The sequence below is a fragment of the Eleginops maclovinus genome, chromosome 3 (genome assembly GCF_036324505.1).
Source record: "Eleginops maclovinus isolate JMC-PN-2008 ecotype Puerto Natales chromosome 3, JC_Emac_rtc_rv5, whole genome shotgun sequence".
NCBI lineage: Eukaryota > Metazoa > Chordata > Actinopteri > Perciformes > Eleginopidae > Eleginops > Eleginops maclovinus.
The window spans coordinates 9393209-9405651 of NC_086351.1; the positions used below are offsets into that span (position 1 = coordinate 9393209).

General features: G+C 39.8%; 1 protein-coding gene across 3 annotated transcripts in view; it reads right to left on the minus strand.

Moving 5' to 3' along the window:
- Positions 1-12443, minus strand: part of dgkb (diacylglycerol kinase, beta) — a 68733-nt gene that overhangs the window by 48978 nt on the left and 7312 nt on the right. Inside the window, exons 3-7 of one of the 3 annotated variants that reach the window (XM_063880410.1) lie at positions 9622-9742; positions 7540-7679; positions 2556-2632; positions 2258-2278; positions 1317-1461 (exon numbers count right to left, since the gene is read on the minus strand). In XM_063880410.1, the coding sequence (XP_063736480.1) occupies positions 1317-1461; positions 2258-2278; positions 2556-2632; positions 7540-7609 (313 nt within the window). In that variant the 5' untranslated portion in view covers positions 7610-7679; positions 9622-9742. Of the gene's footprint in view, positions 1-1316; positions 1465-2257; positions 2279-2555; positions 2633-7539; positions 7680-9621; positions 9894-12443 lie in introns of all 3 variants that reach the window. The other 2 variants (XM_063880408.1, XM_063880409.1) reach the window with 2 other exon arrangements.

Below are 12443 nucleotides of genomic sequence, written 5' to 3' on the forward strand. Positions count from 1 at the left end.
CCTCGGGGTAAATGCACACCAAAAAGCATTAAAAGGCAATTCTATTATTTCAATTACTGCATCTGTGCTTTCTGTTGGACATTAACATATACTCATGATTGCAGTTTTCTTACTCACTATATACTCGGCATAATACAAAAAAAGACTACACATGATTATTGTGTTGGTAAGAAACAGACTTCAATATTTGTGACATCTATTGACAAGTTTCCATGCACCTCTCCTTCTTAGTTTCATGCCACAGGTGACTGTTAACTGTTTAATCGTAGCAGGGATTTGGTCATGCAATGTCCATGTTACCGCATATGCCCCTTTTCCACCAAACTGGGTCCGATTCAAGATCCGATCTTTTGCTTTTCTGGCGCTTTTGTGGTTCTAGCCTGTAGCACCCCTTGTGTTTCCACCGCTCAGAGGCCGAATGGAGCTGAAGTGGAGCTGCGTCATTGCGGCGTAGTTTGCGTCATGACGTAACCGTTTACAGAAATATTTTACCGGCGTAGTTTTTCGTTATGATTTTACTTCTGATGGCAACCTGTGTAGCCCATATATTGAAAAAGCGGCATTATTTAGCTGAAAGGAATTCGAGAATTATTCTGCTAAAGATGTGTTTCCTGTGCCTGTGAGATAGGATCCTTTTGTTTTCGGTCTTTGCATGTGTCCTACTTTCCGAGTCATCTGCAAATCATGCAAAAACGTTCATAATAATTGGATGTCATTATCAGTAGGCTGACAGCAGGACAGTGCAAGGAGTTCCTTTTATAGCCTAAAACACAACCAACAATCAAAGTGAATGCTTATATTTGAAATAATTACATTACAGTTCATATTGGGTCAGAATTGAGATATTAGACTGTCAAAATTGGATGTTTGGAGTAAGTTCCAAGTCTCAATGCAGGGGAATGTTGTCGTTATTATTAGTAAGTCATTATCACAGCAGAATGAAATATAAGTGTAAATACTGTAAACAAAGAAAACCAGAGCCAAAACAATTGGCAGCCGCAACATAACAAACTACATTGTGTGCCACCGGGCTGAACTTGGCAGGAAATCTGTTATCCGATGGCACAAAACACAGATTAAAAAACACACATTTCACGGCTGTTCACACAGTGACGAAAATAAGGTATCTCATTTTAAAAATCATCACCAAAAAGTCACTGAGGAAATGCTGTTAGGGCACGGAATAACTGACAAATTGCTTGCTTTTTAGCAACAAATGCTGCAGTGACTTCTTTTAAATGTTAGTAACTGAAACACCAACACACTGCGCTACAACCTGAGGGTTTGTTATGGTAAACACTTCCTTTAACACTTACCAGAGACTCTGGGTCTGTCAGAAGAGGATGGACTGGGTTTGGGACCCTTGTTGCTAAACGTCATGAAGAGGTGTTGACAAAACTCCTCGGGGAGTTCGCTCTCCAAAAATGTCTGCATGAAGACCTTGAAGCCCTCAAAGTCGATCTCCTAAAGAAAAAAACACGACTAAAATAAAGCATGTTGGATGTCATGGTGAGCTGCAGTTGAAATGTATTGCTTTAATAAGAAGAGGGTATGTTTTGTCTTTGTTCAGTTGCTAAAATGTTTCAAAACTCTTGTTACAGGTTTCTGCACTCAGAGAGGGTTGTTTTTACTGTGGGCGGTGCAGATCTGTTAGAGTGCTTTCAATGTTTAGGCTCTATGGTTTTGCCTATTATTCATTTAGGTTTACAGCTTTTCCATCCATTTGGTCGGCTGATTGTTCAACTCTTGGAGTTGTTAATGTCTTTGCATATTTTGATTTAAGAAACATTACAGCAGTCTTGTCTTCTGAAAATTATAATCCCAATTCAATGTCAAGGCACATTTTGGATGTATCACATGTGGTTTAGTCAAATTCACTGGAAGTCCACCAAATGCCTTACAATATGAATATAACCGAAATATTACTTTTTCTTTCTTAAAAATATTACCAAATATTTCAGTTTAGTTTCAATGAACATTAACCACATACTTAAAACTGCAAACATAATCCCGGAGAAACATGTCTCCCTCTAAACTAAACTAAAGTTTGTGTTTAAGTTGCATGGGAACCTAATTATGTGAGACAGGATAGCATTTTACTGTATACAGATGCATTTCTCTATGAATGCCGTTCATTTTATTGCTCTCTGAAAACATGTTTTGTTCTTCACCGTTCACAAGACTGTTGAGTTATTGAGCGTGACACCATATGAGCCAAACACATCAACAACAATTCAAAGTGAGAGGTGAGCGTTACCTGGCTGAGGGTGTCCTTATTCTAAATCAGCAGCATGTAGAGAGAAAGAAACCCAACAGGTTTATGGTTCATGCAGTTATCACAAAACTATCAAAATGTGCAAAATGTCCATATTACACCATCACAGCATGATAAGAACAGCATGTATTTCTCTGGGTTAACTGCCATGACATTAGGAGGTAATAACTGTCATGCAACAATCAACCCATGCATAGTGGATAAAAATAGAGAACATTAAATATACACAACGCAAAATCAAACACATTTTAAACAGGTGTACATAGAGCATAAACTGTACCTCGTCTGGATTGTATTTTGCCAACACACCATCTCCATGGAACTCCTGCAGCACATCCTTCAGCTTCTTGGTGGAGTCTGACGGCAAAAGAAAATGAGGACAAGTTATTGATTTGTGCGTTGTGTTCCAAATTCGGTGTCTTCTCCCATTGAGTTTGTATTTTAAATAATAACAATTTATTTACAGTACAGTCTGTTCTTTGTCAACACTTTAAAGAGCTGTGAGCTAATTAGCGTGGCTGCAGCACCATAATGTCTGCATTACACACTCCCACTCATGAGTCAGATGTGAACAAAAGTAGCTTATGTTGTTGACTAACGTGTCACCTCATGTCAGTATATGAGATAAACACCATTTCTAATTTAATGTACTGCTATAATCATGAACAAAAAAAAGGAGTTTTAGTGGAAGCATTGAAAATAAATAATCTTGGACCAACTTCCAGAAACTTTTAGCTTACAGGCTAACATATGTAGAAAGTAAATACAAAAATAATGGAGGTTATTAATAGAGCAAACTATTTGGAGTAAAATGTGCTTATTTGCTTTATTTCAAAGAGCTGGGTGAAAAGATCAATATGATATTAGTTCATTAACTTACAGCTTTTCACAGCTGACATTTTGTGACAGTAGTAAAGCACAGGTATTGATAATAAGACCAACAACGGCGGCCCCTGCCCGTGGGGCAACTGGCTGGGGCACCTGCACCGTATGCCGGTGACCCTGGGTTCGATTCCCGACCCGTGGTCCTTTCCGGATCCCACCCCGACTCTCTCTCCCACTTTCCTGTCACTCTCCACTGTGCTCTCAGATTAAAGGCAAAAAAGCCTTTTTTTTAAAATGTTTTAAAAGACCAACGATGGCTCCTCTACAGCATAACCACATTTCTAAGTGACAGTGAGCCAGCGTGCACAATACCAGGAACATGATATCAAAGCAGCAAAATGATAATCAGCTATTCCTGTATTCATTTCATTTATTAACACCTCTGCTTTTTCTACTGTATGAAGCCATAATGTCTTCTGTGGAAAAAGGCCTTTACAAACACGGACACACAACATGGTAAACTTAAGGACTGAAAGCAGAGGCGCAGAGCAACAGATCACGCATTACCATGCTGCAACTCGCACTCTGCACTTTTGTTGCTTGTGCATAGACCAAAGCCACTGACTGTATATGGCAACAGTTGCAAATAAGTTCCATTCAGCAGGAAAAACTTGAGTGAAAAATATTCAATCTTTTACTAAATAAAAAAAAAAGCAACAAAACAATATAGAAAAACAACCTGTGATCAAATCATACTCGAGTAAATTAACTAAAGTAATGGTATCAAAATATACTAACGAAGGTACTCATGCAGGATGGCTGATTACATAAGAATAAAATAATTATCCATCGGGAGTGAAAAGTGTGCCACATGATTCTGATTCACTCCAAAAAGTACATGTTCATCCTCGGTTCATGCTAGCCTATACAGTTACAAAATCGGACCAGTAGGTTATCCTGCTGATGGACATAAAAAAAATTACAAACGCAACTGAAAACATAACCCCGTTTGCTGAGGGATTATTATGAATGACCAAAATTAATTCACCTGTTTAATAAACATAACATTTTAGCATTCAGTTATAGACCAAAAAACCTGATCACAGTGATTTGCTGTGATAACTACTGCATGCTGCAGAGTGTTTATGAGCTGTGCTGCTGAACCAATTTGCTGCACCACAGATACCAGGTTCTAAATGTTACACAAGGTAATTAAAAGCACAATTTTCACATGCAGTTCAGGGCCTGGTTCATCCCTCACAAAGCTGTTGTTTGAACTTAGAGTAGAAGTGTTTCATTTAGCTTCCCCTTACCTCTGAACAGGCTCAATTAGCACAAGGAAACGTGGACCTTTAGCTCCTATTGTGATAAAACAATGTGTGTTTCTCAAGTAGTATGGCACAGAGATACTCCAAAATATCATTATCTATAATATATAACGCAGCCTGAAACCCTAAATTCAAATTGCTGTCCATGAGACAGCAAAGCGAGTAACTGATGGTAATTAGCAAGTGTATTTGCATTTAACCAAGCAGGTACGAAAGGAAAGTGTACTGCAGTTACAGATTTGGTCTTCAGTCAAAGTTCGGACTCTGTACCATTGATGTTACATAATGTGAGTATATTAAACTTTACATACATCTGTTGCTAAAGGTCCATTTATACTGACAAAGCATTATTTGTAGGGTAATTAGTAACTGATTTTCTGCATCCATTAAGATGTGTTTTTGAGCTCCTCTGAACAGCTTTCTGTTGGCTGTAATAATGTGTCGCCTCAGGCACTAATGGCTTTGGACCTTTGATTTTTTCAGGATGCATTTTACCAACAGTGAGTAGATATAATTGCCTCACATTGGACTGTGTGTGTCATCATTATTGACCACCTTTATTAGCACGCTGTCTACACAGAACCATTACGAAGCAGAGTGATTATGTATCCACCGATTGCCTTTGCCTGTCACAGCTAAATTACAAAATATTTTCTTAATCAGGCTAAAGATTAAACCATTGTGCGGCACACATTAGTCAGAGGACATAAGTCATTCTCATAGGTCTCTAAAACACATTGAAGATCTTCTCTGGGTTTAAAAGTAAAAGAATGTTCCATCTGTGAAGCAGCACTCGGCTACATAATACACACATTAGCAATTATATCAGACAAAGAGTCTCACTGTTGTGAGACGGATCTCAGGTGTCTGATTCGGTGCACAGCTATTAAAATGTTATGAAAGTGGGCGCACTTTAATGAGAACAAAGGGAGACATTCAGTAGGAGGCGAGATGAGGAGGGGAGGCTGGCAATGTGATGCCCATTGTTGCTGCTCAGAGAATGGGATATTTTATAACCTTTAGTTGCACAGTGCACAAAGCGCTGCTCGGAGCTCGTTGAAACATGATTATCCAAATCTTTCTGGCGTGCACACGCCTTCACGCAGGCGTGCACCCACAGTGAGTCTCTTTAGTTCTCAGTTATTGCTGTGCTTTTTTCCATCCTGCCTTTTATTCTGACAAGCTACTGTTAAGCGTCACGTCTCTGAAACATTTTCTTGTTTAATTCAAGAAACGACCACCGCAAAGCAAAAATGTATAAAGACACAGAAACAAAAAAACTGAACCTGATTGGCTCGCAAAGAGAGCCTGTGAATATGGAACAATGAATGACAAGGCGTAGAGACATTACATTGGATAATTGTCTTACCAAGGAAAACAGTGGAACAAGAGATCTTAGGTGGAAAGCATTAATTATTAAGATTCATAGCCTCGGTGCAGTAGTTGGAATCTCGAGGGTATCATGTTTGACAATGAAATTAGCTCTGTAATATATTCCGCCCGGTGTCTACACCCTGGCACAAAAAGCACTTAGGATATAAAAAGTTAAACACCTAACAACATCATTTCTTGTGACAGTGAGTTCCATTGTTGTTCTTCCTGCAAAACAATTTACTCTGACTTGTACTTTCAAAGTCTGTCCAAAACTATGCGTGGGGGGGTGTACAACATCCCACAGATAGCCAGGTATCGTCATATTTTCCGTCCCTGGTACGATTTCAAATGATGAAATGTGTCAACATCTTGGAGCGTAACATAAACTCCTGGAATCCAGAGCACAGTCTGCTGAGCAGGGGAGCCATTTGTTGGGTTGCGAATGAATCATTCAGAGCTAAGGCGGTACCACACAGATTACACGCTTCAGCAGCTTGAGCTACCTACATTAGCAAGACCAACATGCAGTGTGAAATTACGACGACAACATTTTATCAATCGAAGAAGGGACGCTGAGATTAAGCCCAGGGAACTGAGTAATAATGGCAGAAACACTCCTGTTATTGCCAAATCGATGGAGTGATGCCATCGGAGAGAAGGTATGCATTCTTCTGTTAATGTCTCTCCATGTAAAGGTAAGATTAGTGGAGATCGAAAAGCAGAAATCAGGATCATCTCAACTCTCCCATAACCCAAACTGATCAAGTGAAAATGTGTTATTTGTTATGTAGTGCTCTCTATTTGCTCCAGCTGTAAGATTTAGAGTTTTAAAAATAAAAAATTGCTGGTTAGTATCCAATCACCTTTGCAAATGCTACAAGGACATCCTAAAGAGAATCCAGAAATAGGGAGCTACTGTTGAATTCTGAGTGTCTTTTTTATCCGACAAAAATATTACTACAGGTGAAAAGTCAATAATAATTTTACCCTTTTCACAATAATGGCAAAGGAAAAGGCAGCAACACTATTACAGTGTATATTAGAAATGAAAACCAAATAAAGTCTTTGATGATAAAATAAACCATTCAAAAGTCTCAAATACTTTTTTGTGATCTACCCTCTTAGGGTACTTATGGACTACACACACACCAGCAGTAGCCAATGCTGTTGTGTTCCAATTCATGCCTGCATGCTATCCAAAATCCTAAATGTGGCTAGATTTATGGTTCAGGAATATGAAAATTAAAGACTGTTTGATGAGGGGAATACGTTGCACCTGTTGCCTGCCCATGAGTAAACAGTGGTCAACGCATGACACTTCTCATCTTTTATTGTTATAGGTTTATTCATATAAAATGGTCGTAATAACAGTAAACATGTGATGTTGCACGATAAATAGAAGGGTCTGTTATTGGTATTTCCCGTTACTGCTTCTTCTAATTTGTGATAAATTAAATAAGAAAGTGGTCAAAGACAGCCATTAAAGCAACCTTTTCTTCTCCCCTCTGCTCTGAGATGTACATGTTAAATATTAAGAAATCAAATTAAAAGAATAACCAATGGTTGATGAAACTGATGACTTGAGGCTGAGCACCTTTAATGGTTTCCTGAGTATCACAACACCTGGAAAATGACTTGTCAAGAAGAACATGATGACACGTGCAGAGAGACACCTAGAAAAACACGCTCTGTCCTTATTACAGTCAGGCACAAACAGAGAGTCCCTCTCCTACTCACACTGAGTGTATTCCTGCAGCAAGGCAAATTCAGTTGGGGTCAGTGTGACCCATTTCTCCTGGCTGCTCATCGTGTTCAGGCCTCGTCTGTCCGTCAGTTGAGCATTCCCCGGACAGCAACACACAGCGGGGCGTCTTACGCTGGAAAACAAAAGGCATCAGATCATTGCCCCCTCAACAGCAGCACACATCTGTTTTTACTTCATGGCTGTGAAAATGATAAAGTACAGTAAATTCACCAAATACCGATGCACCTGATTTATCTCCTGAATTGGAGCTGTTTTTAAATTAACTGTGTTTTTCCATGTTGTAAAAGGTCCATAAAACTCAATTCCTATAACACTAATAGGTCGTTTCCCCCAGTTTCCTGCCTCTGTCTGAAGCTGCCATCTCAATGCTTGGCAAAATAAAAGCCACAAGGTTCTTTGTCTCTTGATCACCGTGTTTCGAAATTTCGGCAGAACCGCATTCACCAAAATTAGAAATTGATGGAGACCGTTTTACAGATGGAATCAAATAGTAACAGAAAAGGTCATATCACATAACAGGAAGTTTTTGAGAACATTTTACCTAGGTAAATAACAACAGATTATATACTGTACACATAAAGTCTAAGTTATTGTTCTTTTATAACACTTGGAATACGCATAGTTTTCATATGAATATTTGTGATTGATAAGGAACGAGTGAGGTGTTTGACATTACCTAAATCTACTGTCAGCAACACAGATTTGTTCAGGGTGAAGCACCATGAATTGTTGGCCACTATGGAAGGTAAGTGGAAAGGTCCTCGTGTGAAAATAAACACAATGGTGCTGCTTTTCAAATGACGTTGCCTCAGCTTGACTGGTTGCTATGATGACAACACGATCTTTTTGAACCAAGTCCAATATCTAGTGTCTGACTAAACTAAACTAGTCAAACACTAGATATGAAGCTGCCAGTGATCCTATTAGAATGCCCTTACAGCCATTTAAACAGAGTTTCATCATGGAGAACCAAAATATTTTAAGAACGCAGCAACCGTTTAAAACAGAATCATGCTCAACACAGGAGCCCAGACCAAGTACTAGCTGTTTGGCTGTTGTGTAGGAGGAACTCCGTTCATATGAAAGGCTGGATATCAAATGAATGTCATTGTACGGATTAGAACATCAAGGCTTTCGCTTATTGTTTGTGTAGCTGTCACTCAAGCGTGTGTGTGTGAGTGCGAGGGCAAGTGTGTGAGTATACGTTACATCATCAGTGTAAAAGGTATTCCGATTAAACAACAAGTGGACATCTTCATTCATAAGGTGGATGGATGTGTGTGACAAAATAAATAACCGTGATGATTTATAGATGCGTTTTGCTTGGACGTCTGTTTGCCCGTCTTTATGCAAGTGTGTGTGTTTATTAATTCATGCGCAAATACATTTGCGGAAACTTTCCTTGTGGTACAACAAGTTACCTTGCAGGACCCCTGCATGATGGGTAATTGCATGAACACAAGCTATGCAAATTAAGCAAGCAACATTATTATTATATTGACACAATATAAGAAGGATAAGCAACACTCAGTACAATGTGCAGCCACCATTGATTTTGTGTGAACACGCTGGGTGCGTAGGAATCAGCCTCCCTCGCATAAACTTTGATCTGCAGCTGGAGCTGAAACTACACTCTGCATGGTCTTATTCAATGTTTCGCACACAAAGCAAAGAAAGGGGCTGATAGAGAATATGTGTATTCCTCTTTAACCTCTATGACTCTACTCCTAACACTCTCTGTAATATAATACTGATGTGTGCAGTGTACTCCTGCCATGCACTGCACTGGAATCATCCTCTCTCTCTCCAGTTTTCTAACTGCAGTGCATTTTCATTACACTCTGCTGGCATCCATTGAACAATCAAAACCCATCTGAACATTGGCCTCCAGTGATGCAGTGAGTGTATTCAGTATGGATCAATGCTCTGTTCCCCCCACTGACAGACGATCTAAGCTTGAACACCACTGATGCCATGACAGAAAGCTATACAAGGTAGTGGCCACTGCGACATACAGCACCATGAATGAGATGTGGCATCAACATGAAGCTCACCTGCTGCAGAGCTGGAGTTGACCACCAAGAGAGGATAAGGGAGGAGTCCTCTAGGCAGATGTTTTCAGATGAAGCTCCTCAGCCACATTACTGCCGTGTCCTCCTTTCGGTCTGCTGTGCACTGCAGGGCAGCGGTGGGTGTAATTAGATAGAGGGTGAGTATCTGTGTAGCAAAGAGACGAGACGAGGGTGCAGAGGCAGCAGCCCTCTCTGCTGCATGTCAGAGTATGAGTATGTGGATGGTGTTTGTTTTTCTGGTCAGAGCAGCTTCGCTAGGGATGTGGAGTGGTGAGAGAGTGAGAGTGCAAAAGAGAGCACGAGGGGGAGAGAGAAAGGGAGAGAGAAAGAGGGAGAGCAGAATTATCCAACACTGCTCTGCCTGCAATGATCAGTTTCCATACTCCCGCTCACTCACGTCACATCCCTCCCGCAATCTCTCAATTCCTTCCCCCTCCCTGCCCTGAAATAAAAAAGCCCTGAGGTCCTATGCTCTCCTGCTTTCTCTGTGCCTCTCTCTCTACTACTCCCCCCTCCCTCCTTCTTTCAAGCCATCTCTACTCTGGTAACGGAGGCACACATCACCCAACAGCATTAGCATTCAACGCGACAGGCGGTAAGTGCAGCAACCTGTGGGATGCCCTGAGAGAAGGCGGGAAAAAGAGGAAGATGAAGACAGAAAGCAAGTGGAGGGTGGGAGTAAAGCACAGAGAGAGCAGAAAAGATGAGAAATGGGGAAAAATAAGAGAACAGAAAGAGGATGAAGATGATGAAGGGGGACAGGAGGTTGAAGAGGACATTTTGTGACCAATTTTATATTCCCATCTTAATTCCTGGGGACACAAAAAAGATGAAGTACATTAGACCATGCAGCATGCACAGTGAAGAATAAAATACCTATAAAAACCCAAATACTTGAGACAATGTGCAGAAATCTCTGGTCTAGATATTCACAAATACAAATCCAAAACTCTTTACTATTAAATAAGCTATATTTAAGTTCAACATTATGCTACAGTTTTGAGTGACATCACAAATGTAGCATGATACGCAAGTGTCCAGATTCCTGGTTTATAAAAGGTTAAAAGAATCATTGTTAACGTCACAATCTCAGGTCTCCTCCTACAATATGGCCATATGTCCTCTTGGACAGGGGAAGAGGAGGTCAGATGCTCATTTTTAAATGTTTCTTAGCCTCTAGGATCCACTCAGGCTTGAAATTACTTATTGTATTATTTATTTTAAAATACCAAATCGTCAAGTCTCAAAGGATAAAAAGCCTACCTTCGTAAAATGATGTTTATAAATAAAGCTGCATGAGGCCAAATGTGTTCTTCCATCATTGATATTCCAAACATTCGCAGATTCTCATCCACAGAAATGCATCAGGGGTGCACATATCGAAATGAGCTCAGATTCTTAGGTGGCCACCGTGAGAGCAATCAATAGTAATGAAGTCAGAGGGTAGAGACACGGCATCAACACATGAGCCGAGTAAAGTCAATTTTATTTATATAGCACATCACAACCCTCCCGCAGGGGGCTTTACAGTCTCAAGTGCTTTTCAAATATACAAGTACAAGAAAGAAAGATAGATCCAGAAGGAGTTTCAAGACTAGTTAATTAAAAAAGATAACACTTAGCTTTTTGATGCAGTTCACATTTCAACACTACAATATACACAATTTAAATCACAGTCGTTCTGTACACTAAAGCAATCGCACACTGAGAAACACGTTAAACAGCTAAAATTAAATCCTTTAATATAATTAAAAAAAGGGAAAACATTTAAAGGAGGAAGTTGCAAAAATAATTAACAATTAGTTTTCTTTATTCTACATTTTTGTAATTCAGTCCATGCTGATTGATAGATAGAGTCAATCTATATTGTTATACATGAAAAATGTCTATGAAAAGGTCACACATCCAGGAGTCAAAGTCAGATCTTGTATTGCTATCCATCAAGCAAACAATTTTATCTCATCATTTTAAAATGGTTGGAGTGGCATTGTCTTTCAATTGAATTGGTATTATTCTGAACTTCACATGGACTGTCCATATGCTCCTGAGCCAGACATTTAACCTCCGGCTGCCCTATTGGAGCTGCTGTACAATATGCATCGAGTTTTTATAGAGCATAAGTTGGGTGCAAACCCTGCTGCGGTTGACATAAAGGTTACTCAATACCAGTTCCTGCTCTGCTGTTTTGCCGTTCAGACAAGTCTGGAAGGATAAAAGGGCCTTAGCATGCTGCTTCCTGGAACATACATATTGTCTTCAATTCATTTACCAGCCCACTGTTAGATAACCTTTACATTGCTCACACCTTTTACGCAGCCTCCCGCCTACAGGATCCTCAGCTTAATTTGACCACAGCCTTAGCATGGTTGACTTTCAGGAAGATTGCTGAAAAAGATCCCAGATATGGGCAGTGTGTCTGGGTAGCGGTTAATCAGTGTGCAAATAACATTTGTGTTTTAGTGTTGCCTTCGGCTCATCTGGGTAGGTCATGTGGGCGTTAACATTTGTGTCAGAGACGAAGAGGCATTTGAAGTATTGACATGTCCTTCACATGTAACTGTCAACGTTCCTGTAATTATCTGCGGTTGTTTTTTAGAAATGTTGTAAAAAAAATCTTATTTGTGTTTTACGTTTGGTCCTTGTTTTCCCCATATATAAAGTTCTACATTTAGTCTCTACTGTACGTGGACTGAAAGACCTCCCGTTCATAATCAAGCCAACGCAACATCCAGTTCTTAATATATACACAGTCAAGTCCAACCCCCTCTGCTGTTGTATTTATCATGGAGATGACATACACAAGA